This window comes from Sturnira hondurensis, unplaced genomic scaffold (genome assembly GCF_014824575.4).
Source record: "Sturnira hondurensis isolate 20B ecotype Veracruz unplaced genomic scaffold, ASM1482457v3 Scaffold0004136, whole genome shotgun sequence".
Lineage (NCBI taxonomy): Eukaryota > Metazoa > Chordata > Mammalia > Chiroptera > Phyllostomidae > Sturnira > Sturnira hondurensis.
Window position 1 is genome coordinate 20,617,971 of NW_028076767.1, and position 17,937 is coordinate 20,635,907.

The window sequence follows — 17,937 nt, forward strand, 5'->3', positions numbered from 1 at the left end:
GACAATCATATACCAAAAAAGTTAAATTAGATGCCAGGGTGCTAAATAAAAAATCTGCTTTTGGCCAATGTGTATATTTCCCCCTCCCCTCTCTGTTTCTCTTCTACAACACGGTGCGATAAGCTTTAGCACTGTGCCAACGGACTCTACTTGTCATACTTTCTAATTCGTTCTGTTTTATTACTTAAAAAGTTAGTTGCGACACAAGAAATTTATTTCTTGATCCACTGTAGGGTCATAAGCCAAGCCTCACAAACACCGCTCCAAAACACTAAACTGTTCATGTAACCAGAAGGTTGGTTTTTAAAAGTATATAAACAGAACAGCTCACCTCTGCTTGCAGAATGCCCCCTCTGGTTCATGTACTTTCCAAGTGTGTGATTAGACCACACGGTGCCTGCAAACAGCTGCTGCTTCATGAGCTCGAGTGTGTGTTCTTTTTCTTTTCTCTTTTGACCTGTATTTCTTTTATTAAGATATAATTCACAGGCCATAGAATTCATCCCATTAAAGCGTACAGTTCAGTGGCTTTTGGTATATTCACAAAGTTGTGTAACCATCATCACTATCCAAGTCTAGGCCATTTTCATCGCACACCAAAAAACCCCAAACCCCCAAACCCGTTAGGAGTAACTCCCCATTCCCCCACCCCCTGGTCCCTGTCAGCTACCAATTTACTTTCCATCACTACAGATTGGCCTATGCTGATGAGTCATAGAAGAGGAATAATATAATTTGTGGTCTTCTGGGTCTGATTTTTTTCCACTTCACATATAGTTTCAAGGTGTATGCATGTTGGAGTGTTTATCAGCATTTCATTGTTTCCTGTGGCTGAATATTCCATGGCATGGATATACCACATTTTGTTACCACTTGTCAGTCGATGGACATTTGGGAATTTGCCACCCTTGGCTATTAGGAATAATGCTGCTATGAACATCGCCGTACAAGTTTTCATGTGCAAATGTTTTTATTTCACACACACACACATACACACCCAGGAGTGGAATTGGTTATTCTGTTTAACTTTTGGAGTAACTGACAAACCTTCACAAACTGGTTGCCCCATTTTACATTCCCACCACCAGTGTGTGAGGGTTCCGAGTTCTCCACATCTTCAATAACAATTATTTATCCATCTTTCTGCAATGGACTGAATGTTTATGTTCTCCCCGAATTCATATATTGAAATCCTAATCCCAAGGTGATAGTGTTAGGAGGTGGGGCCTTACCCAGGTGGTCAGGCCAGAGAGCCCACCCTCATCCGTGGGGTTAGTAGCCTTAGAAGAGGCCCCGAAGCACATCCTCATCCCTTCTGACGTGAGAGGTTACAGTGAAAAGTCTAGAAAGCAGACTCTCACTGGACACACAATCGGCTGGCGCCTTGATCATACTCTAGAACTATAAGAAATGAGATTCTGTTGGTGATAAGCCACTCGGTTTATGGTAGTTCGTTGTAGTAGCCCAGGCAGACAAAGACGACATCCTAGTGAGTGCGCAGTGGTACCTCATTGTGGTTCTCATTTGCACTTCCCTAATGACTAATGACGTTGGACATTTTCTTCACTTGCTTATTGGCCATCTTATGCTTCTTTGGAGAAAGGTCGATTCATCTCCTTTGCCCATGTTTTGATTGGGTTGTCTTTTTATTGTTGAGCTGTAAGAGTTCTTTACATATTCTGGATACTAGATCGACATCAGATATTTGATTTGCAAATATTTTCTCCCATTCTGGAGGTTGTCATTTCGCTTTATTGAAGCACAAAAGTTGTTAATTTCGAGGAAGTCCAATTTTTCTGTTTCCCTTCATTTGCACGTGCTTTAGGTATCATCGAAGAAGATACTGGCTAATCCACAGCTGCCAAGATTTTTGCCTCTGTTTTCTTCTAAGATTTTATGGTTCTAGTTACTATTGAGATCTTCGATTAACTGACTTAAATTTTTAAATATGGTGTGAAATCAGGGTCCAAATCTTTCTTTTGCAGGCAGATCGTTATCCAGTTGTCCAAGCAAACTTTTGTTTGAAATGTCCCCTATTAGATTGCCTCGCAAGCCTTTCCCAAAATCAACTGACCATAAAGAGAAGGGTTTATTTCTGGATTCTCAATTCAATTTCATTGTTTTTTATGTCACCTTAAGCCAGTAGCAATGTCTTGATTTTTGAGGCTCCCCAGTCAGTTTTGAAACCAGAACACATGAATCCTCCAACTTTGTCCTTTTTCAAGATTGTTTTGGTTTCTGGGCCCCTAGAATTTCCATATGAACTTTAGAATCAGTTAGTCAGTTTCTCTATAAAAAGGAAGCTGGAATTTTGATAGAGATTCTATTGCATCCATAGACCAATTTCAGCAGTAATGTCATCTCAACAATATTATGTCCTCTAATCTAAACAAGGTCTTATAGTTCTCAGTGTACAAATCTAATTCTTCAACCTCTTTTGTTAAATTTACCTCTAAGTTATTCTTCTTTTATGCTATCGTACATGGAATTGCTTTCTTAATTTCATTTCTGTATTGTTAATTGCAAATGCATAGAAATAAACTGATTTTTGTCTATTGATCTTATAGCCTGCAACCTTGCTGATTTAGTGTTTTCTCTTATTTGGGAGAAGTATAAACATAACGATTAATTTTAGACTTCACATTAAGAACGTGTACCCATCACAATGGTCTGTAGGTGTATAGTCAGATGCCCGACAGGACACAGATGGCCCACTTAAATGAGGAAAATTAGAGGAGGTTTTAATAAAAAGACTATTTACAAGAGTGTGGGCAGAGTGCAGGAGAATCACAATAGATAACTCAGTCACCTGGGGCCAGTAATAATAGCAGGGCCATTACCATCCCTGGAAAGGCTACCATCACCTGAAAAAAAAAGGGTTGTGCAGAGAAAGCCATCTTAAGAGAAACAGTGACCTTCAACTGAGAGACTAATCAGCCCGAAGCAACCTGCTGGAAGGAAGCCAGGAAAGTAAATATGACCTCACGGTACCCCCTTTCTCCCAGCTCTTGCCCGGATGCCCCATTAGCTGGACCCAATTGGTAGTCAAGAGAGCAAATGAGCCCACTGATGTCGTGGTTCATACAGGACTATCGCAGTTGACAACAATTCACCCATTTGGGGTGAAGAGGGTAGACAGTACATCCACAGGGGCAAATGGAGGGCATCCTACATTTAGGTTATAGTAACAAGCAAACTCCATCTGAATCACTCAAAGTACAAGTAAAGAAACAATAAAATAAAAGCAGAAATTAGGAGCAGAAAAAAAATATAACAACTGATAGCAACAACCAGGTCAAAGTTTGTTCTTAAAAAAGAATAATAAAATTAAGAATCTCTGGTAAGACTAATCAAGAAAAAGAAAAGGCATGGGTAACTAATATTAGGAATAAAAAAGAGATAGCCCTGGCTCGTGTGGCTCAGTGGGTTGAGCGCCAGCCTGAGAACCAAAGGGTAACCAGTTCGATTCTCAGTCAGGGCACGTGCCTGGGCTTTAGGCCAGATCCCCAGTAGGGGGTGTGTGAGAGAGGCGACCACACATTTATGCTTCTCTCCCTCTCTTTCTCCCTCCCTTCCCTTGTCTAAAAATAAAGAAATGAAATCTTTTAAAAAAGAGAGATAAAATGGCTGTATGCTAATAAACTACTACAAAATACAACTTTCTAGGTTGGGTTAGAGGATGGGCTTTAGAAAAAAGGACTTTTCTACCTCTCTGTGGCCTACACTCTAAGGTGTTGATTGTTGATCAACGGTGTCCATGAGTGTGGGGGTGAGCTGGCCTCAGCTACCAAGAGGCCCTGCATAATCAATGGGGTGGATTCTGGCTCTAAAAGCAGCCATAGCCCTGACCAAGTATCTCGGTTGGTTGAAGCGTCATCCCACCACGCCAAGGCTGTGGGGTCGATCCTTGGCCAGTGCACATACAAGAATCAACCAAAGAATGCATAAATAAGCAGAATAGCACATCAATACTGGTTTCTCGCTCTCCTCACCCTCTTCTCTCTCTAAAAATCAATCAATGGTTTTTTTTTTTTAAAGCAGCCATAGCTAATGGTAGTTGTTAGTTTTTTAGGTGTTACAATTGCCTTAGCTTTCAGTTAAGTCCTGTTAAAAGTTACAGCAGTTCTCATCCCTGCTATGAGGAATTACATGGAGGTGTGGTTCCTTTGGAGGTAAAGTACCAAGAGGGCAGTAAGTACTGTGCCTTCCAAGGTGACTACGGAGGCTTGTCCTGGAACTGCAGAAAATGAGCAGCAGCTGAATTAACAAAGATTCGGGCCAAAAACTAAGTTGGCAGCTAAAACCAGAGAAGCTCCTAGTTAAAAGTCATCTTCTCAGCTACTGGAGAAATGGCCAGTTCAAAGACAGGGCAAGAAATCAGTGTAAGACAGGCCTGGAACATCCTGTTACACCAGAAAGCGAGAAAGCTGTCAAAGTCGACTGGAATGGCATTAACAGGGCGCGGTGGTGGGGGGGCGGGGTTTGAAGAGAGGCTTTTACTGGGCAGAAGTGTGACAATTTGAGTTTTGATGATAATAATTTCAACGGACTGAAAACCATCAAATGCATTTAAATCCAAGAGTTCACAGTATTTAAAAACAAAAGCAAAAAACTTCATTATCCTAGTCGCCTTTAGAGGATGCCAGGGAATCTACCCATTGTTTTGAAAACTCAAATGAACTATACCTCAAGGTACCCACATAGTTAATGAGGGGACGTCTTTCTTTAGAGAAATATTCTAGCCAAACTAGGGTGTCCCTGATTTGTAGCCCCTTCTGAAATAATGGACCTAGGCGACGAGTAACAAATGGCTGTCATGATGGAGACAACTGGACATGTGTGCCCCCTGACTGAATTATACAACACTACCCATGAACCATTCCTGCAAAATAAAGCAAAACTTAAAAATATGAGTCTGATAAAGCCTGTAGAGCTTAATCTCAGTTAAAAATATATATACATGGATTCATATTAAACAACAGCAGGAGAATGAAGTTATCAAAACATATAATATAGGAAACTCTAAAATACAACCCAGTTTTTTCAACAAACAAATTGCTATGCAAGAGAGAATTCAAGAGAAAGAAACCACAAGCCACAGACTGGGAGAAAATATTTGCAAGGTATGGATGATAAATGGCTTTTCTCCAGAATATACCCCCCAAAATCACTTAAAACTCAACAATACAAAAAAAGGTCTATTAAAAAAATGGACCCTGGCTGGTGTAGCTCAGTGGTTTGAGCACGGGCCTGTGAAGCAAAGGGTCGCCGGTTCAATTCTCAGTCAGGGCACATGCCTGGGTTGCAGGCCAGGTTCCCAGTAGAGGACACATGAGAGGCAACCACACACTGATGTTTCTCTCCCACTCTTTCTCCTTTCCTTCCCCTCTTTCTAAAAAATAAATAAATAAAATATTTTTAAAAAATGAGCCAAAGACCTTACTTAACAGACACCTCACCAAAGATGCACAGAAGATAAATAAGCATATGAAAAGTTTCTACATTATATGTCATCAGAGAAATGCAAATTAAAACAAGATGATCACTATACCCTATTAAAATGACCAAAATCCAAATCAGTGACAACACCAAATGCTGCCACGACTGTGGAGCAACAAACAGGAACTCTCCCACTGCTGGGAATGCGAAATGGCACAGCTGCCTTGGGAGACAGAACAGCAGTTTCTTCCAAAACCAAACACAGTCTTACCACACCACCCAGCAATCACACTGCTTGCCATTTGCCCACAGGAGTTGAAAACCACAGACGTTTTTAGCAGCTTTATTCAAATTGCCAAAACTTGGAGGTAAGCAAGATGTCCTTCAGTAGGTAAATGGTTTGATAAACTGGTACGTCCAACGTACTAAAAGGAAATGAGTTACCCATCCATGGAGACCCAGAGGAACCTCATGTGCCTATTACTAATTGAAAAGCCAACCGGACAGGCTGCACACTGTCTGACACTCCAGGAAAGGGAACACTGTGGAGAGAGGAAAAAGATCGGCAACTGCCAGGGATTGGGAGAAGGAAGGGCTGAATGGGTAAAGCACAGAGGATTTTTAGGGCAGTGAAACTATATTAAATCTTTTCTACTTGACACACATGAGACTTCCTTCCAAATGACCTAGGGTGGATACAAATAAGGTTGGCTGTGGGCTGCCTGCCTTTGAAGCTGGGTTTGTGGAAGTTGGGTGATGAGTTCGTGAGGGTTATCATCCTACTGTCTCTACATTTGTTTATTGTAAATGTTCTATAATCGAAGATTTAATAACTCATTTCCACAGAGGCCTTCCCTAAGTACCCCACCTAAGGCAGACGACCTCTCTCCGTGATTTTCTAACATAGCATCCTGTTTTTCTTCATAGCACTTACCAAATGGTATTTCAGATATTTACTCATTTATTTCTTTCCACTAGGACTGAGTTTCCACGAGAATAAACACTTTTTGTCTTGCTCACCACTGAGCTGTAGCGCTGGGGCCGGCCCACAGAGGTGCTTAGTAAATCGAGGTGGCATAGAAGGGGGAGGGGTAAACGGGAGGACTAAGCACAGAAGCACAGGCTGGCAAGAACTAGTGAAGAAATACATTTATAACAACACCCCCCACCCCAAGGTATCAGAAAAAGGGAACCTTGAAAGGGTGGAAGATTCAATGATCAACCCCTGGAGACTTTGCAGCCGCAGACTTTGGGTTTAGTTGTTTCTCCCACTGTATGAGAGAACAAACTAGATACACAATTGTTTTCAGCCGTGAACCCTTTCTTTACATGAAACCTCCTGAAATAACCCAATATATTAAATACAAAAGCATTGACTGTCAGAAGCAGATTTATTGTTACAGTCTAGTTTCAAAAACAGAACAAAAATCATCCAGTGGTTACGTGGAATCCAGGAAAACCTGTCCCAGTAACGCCAGCTTAGAGGTGAAGGGCTGGCTAGGGCAGCTGAGAAGTGGGGTTTGCCGCTTGGCCGGCTTCTTCCCCCTCACCCCATCACGGTTTTCAGGGGAGGCGAATGCTCCTGGCCCTGCTGGGGGTTCCCATGGCCCTGAGCTCATCGTTTTCTTAACTCTTGACCTATTCCGTTTGAGAGAGAAGAACTCCCTCATCAAGTCCTCCACTTCCCACTGCTCTTCCTTCAGCCTCCTGCAGCAGTGCAGGGCAGCGGGGTCGATGGGGTGGGCTTCCGTGTTGAAGATGTAGCCCCCAGCCCCCAGGATGCACTCCCCGTAAGGAGTGATCACGGTATCAAAGGCAGAGCCATTGTTGTGAATGAAGTTGTCTGGGTCAAAGAGAAGGTAGAGGTATTTCACAGTCTCGGCCAGGAAGAAAGACTCCATGCGGTTGTCAAGCTTGTGGTCTCGCAGATCTTTGATCTGCCACGAGGGAGAGAAAAAGCAAGTCAGAAGAGCTTCCCAGCATAGCAGAAAGGGTCAGGGGACCCTGTTAGGAATTCCTGGTCTGCCACTTAGCAGCTGAGGGCCTCCGGGCAAATTATTACAACTTCCAACGGGGCCTCCTACTTCCATTCTTCCCCTAAAGTATATTTATATATAACAAGCCGTACCTGCCACTTCTCCACTGAAAACCCCCAGGTGACCCCTCATTTTACACAGACCAACAAACCACAGTCCAGGGCCTAACAGGTCCTTGATGATCTGGCTCCACCCTCCTTGACCCCGCCTCTTATTACACAGTCGGTTGCTCCTGCAGGCCCAGGCACAGGCCCTTCTGTTCCGAGAGTCGGCAAGCACATTCCCGGCCCAGGTTCCCTGGGCCTCATAGTTTGCTCCCTCACTTCCTCTGGTCTCTGCTTAAATGACCCCCTTTCATAAAGGTCTTCCCTGATCTCCGTACCTGACCTGACAGTTCCTAACCCCTTTATCCCACCTTTTGTGCCTGTGAACACAGATCTAATCATCCCCTTTTAATGGCATTGTAAAAGCGTGGTGTTGTGTACCTGGCTAATCCTCTCCTGATGGGCAATAGGGAGGCCACCAAGATTTTGTGATTGTAAACAACTCATTAGGAGTCTTACGAAGAAAAATCCATACTGAGTTTATGGCCGTGGATGAATATAAGTTTACTTGCTACAAACAGCTTCCCAGAATTAGCAATACATTTTTAAAGCAAAACTAATTCTCAGTGGACATCTATTTTACACACAAAAAATGTGACTACAATACGAACTTAATGTACCAAGAATTCTAATTCTCTTGCCCTTTTTGGCAAAGGCTGAGGATGCCTGTCTGTTGGGGACCGTCCTGCCTGGTTTCAGGAGCTGTAAACCCCCCCCATGGCTAATGCTGAGTGAGCGACCTTTTGACCATAAGCCACTAAGGAGACAAAGCTTATCTCCCTCGCAGAAGCTCTGCTTCTGCTCCTTTTTCCATAACTGACCCCTAATGCTTGATCAGTTAGCCAATGAAGGGTAAGATTCCCCAAGGGGGGGGAACGACCTAAGACAGACATGATCACGTGGAGGCCCCAGGGAAGGACTTGGGGGGCTATGGAGAAAGGAGGTGATGGACCCTCGACCCTTGGCTTTGACGAAGCCTGACTCCCGTGTCCTCAAGAAATCTCCAAAAATTCCTTGGCTATCTGCCTCCTCTGCCTGACTTAAGCCTAAAAAAATGACAGAGGGTGGTGTAGCCCTATGCTCGAAAGGGTGGGCTCCCCAGNAAGCTCTGCTTCTGCTCCTTTTTCCATAACTGACCCCTAATGCTTGATCAGTTAGCCAATGAAGGGTAAGATTCCCCAAGGGGGGGGAACGACCTAAGACAGACATGATCACGTGGAGGCCCCAGGGAAGGACTTGGGGGGCTATGGAGAAAGGAGGTGATGGACCCTCGACCCTTGGCTTTGACGAAGCCTGACTCCCGTGTCCTCAAGAAGTCTCCAAAAATTCCTTGGCTATCTGCCTCCTCTGCCTGACTTAAGCCTAAAAAAATGACAGAGGGCAGTGTAGCCCTATGCTCGAAAGGGTGGGCTCCCCGGATGACGGGGCCTGAGAGAGGATATGTAAAATCCTGTGAAGCCTGCTTTGCTAAGAATGCTCTTAGTTAAATGATAAAGGCCCAAGCAGGAAATGAGTTTGTTTCCTCAAGTTTTGCAGCCTTTTAGCTGATAGACCCTGACTCAGAAGAAGCCCTAATAGTTCTCTGTATGCTATCTACTGTTTGATCCTTACTGCCGGACAATGACGTTCAGTAAATATCTGTGAGACTGGACCTTTAGCAAGGTTCTTAGCTTCTGTTCCTCAGTCTCCCCATCTATAAAGTAAAGGCAGTAGGTACATCTCTAAGGTCCTTTTCCAGTACTAATATTCCAGGATGCCCAACGTTCTACCCTTAAAGAAGCTTTTCAGCAACAGGCAAGATATTTCCCAATTCTTGGAGCCATGGAAACACTTACCGTTGCAAATCCACACTCCACTCTGCTGATTTTTTCAATGGACTCCACAGCATCCCTCCCAAGCTCTAAGAGGGTGGGATCCCCCGTAGCACGGTAGAGGTACATGGCGCTCTCAATGAGTTCTGCAAAATCCAAAGCAAACCGTTCTCACCCAGTGGCTGATCAAGGAAGGTTCGAGCCCACTCAGGGCAGTGAGGGACTCCTCCCCTCCACACCTCGTCTACAGAGCCCCCACTAGGAGGAAGGAACGTGGGACAACTCACTTAATGCTGAGTTTACAGAGCCAATAGACCCAAAGCCTGAAGGTTAGTGGAGACCAGTGTTACAACGGACCACGGACTCCCATTCCAAGGAAGAAACAGGCAGCCGGTTTCTGGGGCAGGGGATGCAGCAGGGGCAGCTGCCCCTCTCCCTACTTCTTCCTTAGTAACAGAATCCCCAACTTTCGCCGACTACATGGCCAAGACTAACAGCCACTCTCAGCAGCCAGGTGTGGGATTAGGGTGCCTGACACCATACAAAGCCATATAAGGCCAGACATGAGACAGAAACATTTCTATCTTAACCAAGCTACTACTTTTTTTTTTGTCACACTCAGTCCAACCTACCTACAACTTGAAGAGGCTGAGCTTTCTAGGCCCTTTCTGAGATGGGATAAAACAAAACAGGAAGGCCAGCCTTCAATCTAGCACAGGCACAGCCATCCGCTCACCACGCACAGAGCAAGGCGACAGTCTGGCCCTAGCCCACCCACAACTGGACTTTGATGTTCGGACATGGGCCCCATCTGAAGACGAGTACTGGCCAACAGGAGTTGGTCTCGATGAGAATATTTACTCTGGAGAAAAGAAAACCCAGGAAAAGGTACTTATGGCTTTCAGATATCTGAAGAGCCATCATGGAAATGAAAGATCTGACTTCGAGGGTGGCCCCAGTGGGTGGAAGCTACTGCTCAATAGACTGTTCTATTTCTTCACCTGCCTCTTCTCCGAGAGGAAAGAACTCTCCCCTCCCCAGACCAACCTCTCCTCCGGATCATCGCCCTTCCCTGTTTGCTGCTTGATCAGCACTTTCCCCTCTTTTGATTCATTACTGCAAACTCTGTTTCTTGTTTTGGGAGAAAAGATCTTGGCCTTCTCTCCAGTTTTCTCCTCCACCTCCCCGCCGCCACCCTCCCTAACCCCAAAGGCCTCTAGACAATCGCTAATCTCATCGCTGACATTCTACAACACAGACTGGGACACGTACACTGGTACCAAAGAAAAGAGAGTGCAGTTCTAAGAATCCCCTTTGGACTCCAGCAGCCCCCTTTGGACCAGTGCACCCAGGGCCAGTCATTTGTTTTCTCTTCCTCACCCACGGGCCTATGTTTCCTGGTAATTGCTTTAAATTCCTACATATCGGGCCACCTCTCTAGGAGACGGCGACAGCCTGATTTAGATTTGGACTTGGGATTGGGGGTGGGGGGCGGGTAATAGTGCTCAGAGGCCCGGCTATGCTCTTTGTGTCAACGCTGCTGATCAGATACCTGTACCAGACCGTAAGGCACTGGCTAATCTAATTATAGAGCAGGACCTTATCTTCCATTTGCTATTGTTTTGGGGTAGGAAGGGTGACTAGACTAAGGCGTTGCTGGATTCCTGGATGTGGTGCCTTACTTTCCACTGATGCCTTCCTGATAGCCTATCCTGCAAATGTAACAGGCTGCCTCTGTAAGTAGTGAGCTCCCTGCCACTGGTGGTAACTACACAAAGACTAGACGACCACTTGACATGGCTATGGTAAGGGGATTTCAATTAGAAGACCTCTCAGATTCCTTCTCACCCCGAGAACACACAAGCCTAAGTCTCACATTTAGTCCCAAACTCTGTCTTCATTTTGTCTGTTGGTAACACTGGAAATGATACCTTCTGAGTTTTTCTCTTAAGAAAAAAAAAAAAGCCACGAGAATAAATGTATGAGAAGTACCAGGAACAGCAGCCTCTAAGGAGTCAAAAGCGACTGATTTGCTCTTCCCAGCGGCTGTTCCACTCCCTCTTCTGTTCCCTCTGCACAACTCCTGCGACGATCACTTGTACTGGAGAAGGAAGGGAATGGGGTCGAGGAGGGCAGAGTGGGCAGAAGCACTAGAAGGCCTGGCACAGCTAACAGGCCTTCTGGCAGGAAGGTGTGAAAAGTCTACACAGTGGAAACGGAACCTATTTTGGGATGGGGGGTGACCAAACCTATTTTGGGATGAGGGGTGACCGAACCTATTTTGGGATGGGGGTGACCGTGTGTGCTGACTAAGCTTCCTTCCTCTGTCCCGCTTTCCCTTCCCCACCTCAAGACGTTGAACTTCCCTGCAGTGAATCAGAGGATCGGAGCCAGAAAGGAACTTGAGACTTTTATCTCGTGTGTAGTCCCCTCCTTTTCTGCATCTTGATTCCGAAGCTGTAAGTCAGGAGGTGGATGAGACCAGATGATTCGTTCCTAAGGTCCATTCCAAGGTTCTAACGCTCCTTACTACAGACGCATAATCTATCTGACCACTGACTTAGGAAGCCTGCCTAAACTGTGGAATCTTGACGTTAAGGAACTCAAGAGGAGTCAGCCTGGCTTTTTCCATCTCGTTCACTTGCTTGAGGGTGAAAGAGCGCATTTATTTAGGAGACCCGGCTTCCAGTCCTAGCTCCAATATTTACAGCCTTGGGCAAGCCACATCAACCTATCAGGCCTCAGTTTCCCTAAGTAAAAAGATGAGGATAAATAATTCCTAGCAGGAAAACCATCCAGAGCCACTGGAGAATCAGACAGAAAAAAAAAAAAAGACTAGCGAACACTTGTGAGGCATGGAAACCTCTAGAGACATGAGAATTTGGGGTCCAGAGAACCACACCCGATGGCCAGAACTGCTGCTTACCTGGCCGAAGTGGGTAGCCCTCTCGCTTCTCCACTGTGTATCCCTGAGGAATGTTGTAGAATTCTGGGAGCCCCCCAAACTGCTTCCACACAGTGTAGTAGTTAAGGAAGGTCTTCATGGCATTGTCGATGTCCCCAATGAGGCTCTGTAGCAGAGACACGGTTGTCAGGCAGGCAGTCAGCCACCAGGCATAAAATCCCACAGCCCCAGGGAGGGGGAAAGCAAAAGCTTTAGAGCCAAGAAGGCCTGCAAGCAAACCCCGAGCTGGCCGTTTACTCACTGTGACGCCTCGAACCAGACACTGACCTGCTCTGAGCCCCGTCTACAAGATGCAAACTAGACCTCATACATCGTTGTGAGGGACGGAGGTTGTATACAAAGTGCCTGGCTGCCAGTCTGTGCCCAGGTGCTGCTGGCCACTGACAGTTTCTAAACAGGCAAGCCGGCCATCTGGTTCGAAATTTTAAGAACAGAATAAAGGTTGACTGCACCAAGTCTCACTCCCACTCTACACCCCAGCATGTAACCATTTTGTATTAGTTTGTAAACATAAGCAAATACACATGAATATATATTATTTCCCCCACATTAAATATAGCTGATTAAACATACTGTTCTGAGGTTCCCTTTATTCATGTAACAATATAGCTTGATTTTTTCCATGTAAGTACATAAAGAGCTCCCTCCTCCTATTGCGTTCCACTGCTTGGACCATAATTTAATTAGGGCCAGTTGGCTTGGTTCTAATCTTTTGCTATTTGCTTTATCAATGTTGCAATAAATAATCTTGCACATATGTCACCTCAAACACATGCAAAGTGTGTCTGTAAAATAAATTTCCAGAATTAAGATTGCTGGGTCAGAGGATATATGCATTTGTAACTTTATTAGCTGTTGTTAAGTAGCCGCTATTAACATAAGCTCACAGGGAAACAGCAGACCTTCTTGACATCTCCAATGGATGCCTCAGGGACAGAGCAAACTTGACGTTGCCCAAGCAAAATTCTTGGCTCCCTCATTTACCCACAAAGCTGTCTCTCTCCTCTCTCCCCTCTCCCTTCTCATAAATGGCACCAGCATCTACTGAGTTATTCTGGCCAGAAACTTGGTGATTGTCCCTGACTCCTCCCTTATGCCCTATCCACATCTTCTCCATCAGCACTTCCTATCAATTCCATCTCCAAAACATCGAGATTTTTCTCTTTTCCTCTAGAGCCACCACTTCGTCTGGTCACCAGCATCACACTTAGGATGACCTCAAAGGCCTCCTCGCTTATCCCACCACTTGTCCTCTCTCCCTCTCCAGCCTGCTGTCCCCAAGGCAGCCAGAGTCACCATCTAACTACACGCACCAGACCTCAGGGCTTCTCACAGGTGTAGCATAGAGTCCAGACAACTCCCCATGGCCCTGAGGGCCCTGCACGGTCTGGTCACTGCTGACCTTCCATCCACTCATCTTTTCCTTCCCTGGACTGTGGCTTTTCTTTGTTTCCGATAAACACCCAACTCTTTCCTGACTCAGGATCTTCACACACCATTTCCTCTGCCTGGAAAGTCATGCCCCTCCCTCGATTCTTCAAATATCAGCTTTAACATCACCACGTCTGAGAAGCCTTCTGGTCAAAAGTCAGTCCCTATCCAATGTTCTGTTTTAGCCTCTAATTTGTTTCCTTCATTGCCATTTATTATTTTATGTATTTATCTATTTCAGTTTGTCTCTGTGCCTTACCCCCTATCAACTTCACGGGGGCAGCAGGGCCTGGAACACAGAAGGCATTCAAATATTTGTTAAGTGAATGAATTTAACATCTCTAAACCTCCTTACTTCATTTATGAAATCACAGTTACCTCAGTGTGTTGTGATGATTCTGAGTAAAGTCCCTGGCACAGAAATCATTTTTTGTAAGTATTTAATTTATCACGAACTTCTTAAAAAATAAGCCCCCAAATCTCATTAAGAAATATATTTCAAAAAAAATTGCTTTTAGGTTTTATAATTACTTATCAAAAAATGTAAGCTTTAATGTTGTTTTAGGCATTTATAAATTAATAATAACTAAATCTAGAAGAAAACAAATGGAATACTCAGAGCCTATGGTTACAGGAAATTTGTTTTTAACCTCTATGTTCTCTAACCAAAGTTTGTTACAGAGATATATTATAGGGTATCAGTAAAACTTTTTCAGCAGAAAATATAATCATTAGGATAAAATTCTGTTGGGGGAGTAGAATGGAAATATGAGTTCAAGGAGAAAAGGGTATACAGCATGCGACTATTCAGACACATAAGATTAAAAATATGTGCAGGGTGCTTTAGTTTTTCAAAATTCTTCTAGGAGGCATTCAAGCAATAAAATATGGAAGATCTCAGGAGAGCTGGACCAATATCTAATATTATTAAGTTCTCCCTGAGCTCGTTTCCCCATCTGAATAGTAAGAGGGTCAGCTAAGAGTCCTTAACGGAGCACCACTTAAATAAACTACAGTGTATCTATTCAATGGAATAAAACTCTATTGTATCAATAAAGAAAATCTCTAAGGCACAATCAGTGATAAAAGAATATGTACATGTTCCTATATATATATATAAAGAAAAAAAGAGGGATATAAATATTCACAAATGTATGTATATAAAGTTGTAGAAAGATATACAGAAAACTGGTTAGTAGAAGCTGGACTGGGGAGAGGGTCTGGGGGGTGGGGCTCAAGACTCACGTTTCACGGTGTTCCCTTTCGTGCTTTTTACATTCACCACCACCTCCATGTTATTACTTTTTCTTAAAGTTAAAAAAAAAGCTAGCTGATAAAAATACTGTGGTGCATCTAGGGGGCTGAGTAGATGGGCCCTAAGATCCCTTCCAGCTACAAGTCTCAGACCGTGTAATGGAAAAACACGGTGACGGCAGACGGCAGCCCCAGCTGCATTCACGCCCTGTCTTGGGGCTACTCTCAAGAATGAGGAGGTTTGGCAGAAACGTCCAGTGGAGAAACAGCTGTGGCCAGTGTCTGTTACTGCCCAGCCTGCAAAGACGCTCCCTGCCTTATATGAACCACCTTCCAGAGCAAACTGGAAGCCAGGTTCCTGACACCTTCCAGCTCCCTTTGGAAAATTCAGTGAGGCAGAATCTTAAATCTGTCCAGTTCACTCTGTCTCTCTTCCATCCCCAAACCATCCCTTCAAAAAAAGTGCTGAAGCAACTAAACTACTGGCTTGGACTTTTACTTCAGAATGAGCTTGCTTTGCCAGTTCTGCGGGAAAACGGCCACCCTCTCTGCCCGCTCCTACCTGAAGACCAGGCCAGTAGGCCTCCAAGGACTGGAAGACCGGCATGGACACGGTCCCCTTGTACATCTGCACCCACAGGTACCAGTCATCGAAGCGGGTGTAGTTCCGGATGGCTTTGTTATACTCTGCAGTGGAGATGGGATAGTGGACATGTCAGTGATTAGGGACATGACAGGCAGCCCTTGGCAACCGAAGCATGGCCTCGAACTCTGGAAGGATCACACATGGTCTAGCCTCAAAGCAGATGAGGAAGCAATGAGGCTGAGAGGAAGGAGCATGGGGTCCAGAGTCAGACTTCTAGGCTCAGATCCTAGCTCCAGATTCACCCCGTGCCAGCTGTGACCTCGGGCAAGTTTTCCCCTCTTAAGCCTCAGGCTCATGATCTGGATAGCAAGGAAAGCAATGTTCTATACTTCGTAGGGCTGTTCAGTCATTTATTCTCCCAATAATATGCGCTAAGCACCTACTACAATGCCCGGCACCCAGGGGTGACAAGCAAGACTAAGAAGGCTCTCAGCCCTCAAGGAGCTTACATTTCAGTGGGAACTTGAACTTATACCTCCCCCTAAACTGTAAACCCCTGAGGGCCAGGACTTTGTTTTGTTGATTGTAGAATCTCCAACACTAAGACAGTACACAATAAAATATGCACAATACCCTCTGAATAGATAAAACACCAAATAAATACACATGCAGATAAATAAGACGATCTCACATGGTATTGTAAGGAACAAATAAAACAGCCCATGCTCAGGGCTTGGCACAGCACTTGACCTATTAATGGTACTCAAGAAATATTTGCTGAACAAATGAAGGGAGGCTATAATAATAATTAGGTGCTCAACAATTCTTCCATATCACTATTACTAGTAGCGAAGGGCCTGGAAGGTAACATGTTTTTACTCAACAGGCATTAATCTACAACCTACCTCACGCAAAGCATTGTGGGAAATACAAAGATAAAGAAGGCATGGATGCTGTAACTGTGGGTGACAGTTGACTACCAGAGAGAGGCTGAAGGCCTTAAATTCTGAGGAAGGATTAAGCTACTATGTGGGCAAGGTGACATTTAAGCTGGGCCTTGAAGGTTAAATAGAATTTGGGCACATAAAGACAGGAAATAAAGGTATTCCAGGCAAAGGAAATGAATGTGCAATGGCCAGGAAATAGGAAATCCAGGGCCACCCACAGAGAATGCAGCACGGTTCATCGGCTCTTGTAAGAAGGCCACAAGAGGTGTAGTGGGCATCAAGCGGGCACTGTACAACCTTGGTGACTTTGAAAGCAGATCTGGGTATTCAGAACTGATTCCCTACGCACTTGGGAGCAGCTGAAAGTTGATCAACAAACCACATGTCAACAGGAAAACTCATGGGGAAAAGCCCCTTACCCTGCCTTTACCTAGGAACATGGCCATGAGCTTCTTGTCCTGAAGCAGGATGGCTCCTTTCACCAGGTACTCAAAGTAGGAGTCCACGCCAGCCCCGATGCCCGCGTCCTGGGCCACCCACTTGCCAGTGAGCACGTCAATGTGGTTGCCGACCTAGGAGAGAGAAAAGTGTCCCGACAGAGGGCCCAAGATGAAACAAGGACCTCTACTCACCCGTTCCTGCCTAGTGGGATAAGGCAGGCACCCCAGTGCTTCCTGGGAGACATGCAGGCTTTTGGGGTACAGGGTTGGGGGTACAGGCTGCACCATAGCCCCCCTGCATAGATGTGTATGTACAGTGCAGATGCATATGATGCACATGTATGAGGACCTAACATCCATGCTGAGCAAAAACAAAAAACCATCCTGAAAACAATGATTTGGAGTGTTTATCCCCTGTCTCAAGTGCATGTGACCTGGGAGATGAGAACTTGCTGTTCCCACAATCAGTGTCAGATTTCTGAGAACTCTGCACGTGGCCCCAGTGTTACAGGGGCGTCCAGCCCATGGCCCAGGACGTCTATGAATGCAGTCCAACACAAATTCATAAATTTACTTAAAACCTTTTTTTTTTTTGCTCATCAGTTTGTGTATTTACTATGAGGCTCAAGACAACTCTTCTTCTTCCAGTGTGGCCCAGAGATGCCAAAATGTTGGACCCCGCCCCCCTCCGGAAGACACAGGACATACTCAACCTATTTCCCTAAATCAGCTCAGGGAAGACAACCAAGAAACCGGTGGAGTGGGTGCCCATAAGGAGAGGAACTGGGTAGCTGGGGACAGGAGTTAGGGGACCTTCACAGATGTCACTGGGTACTTTCTTTGTATCTTTTAACTTGTGAACCATGTGACTAATAAAACCATTTCTAAGTAAAATCTAAAACATTTAAATGAAGAGATGTGTTG

The 17,937-nt window shown here is 44.9% G+C and overlaps 1 protein-coding gene across 2 annotated transcripts in view; it reads right to left on the reverse strand.

The window, feature by feature from the left end:
* Positions 1-6,811: 6,811 nt before the first annotated feature.
* EDEM2 (ER degradation enhancing alpha-mannosidase like protein 2) overlaps positions 6,812-17,937 on the reverse strand; it is a 29,773-nt gene continuing 18,647 nt past the window's right edge. For both annotated transcript variants that reach the window (XM_037043926.1, XM_037043927.1), the window contains exons 7-11: positions 17,004-17,145; positions 15,603-15,727; positions 12,317-12,461; positions 9,415-9,536; positions 6,812-7,376 (exon numbers count right to left, since the gene is read on the reverse strand). In XM_037043926.1, coding sequence (XP_036899821.1) covers positions 6,879-7,376; positions 9,415-9,536; positions 12,317-12,461; positions 15,603-15,727; positions 17,004-17,145 — 1,032 coding nt within the window. In that variant the 3' untranslated portion in view covers positions 6,812-6,878. The remainder of the gene's footprint in view (positions 7,377-9,414; positions 9,537-12,316; positions 12,462-15,602; positions 15,728-17,003; positions 17,146-17,937) is intronic.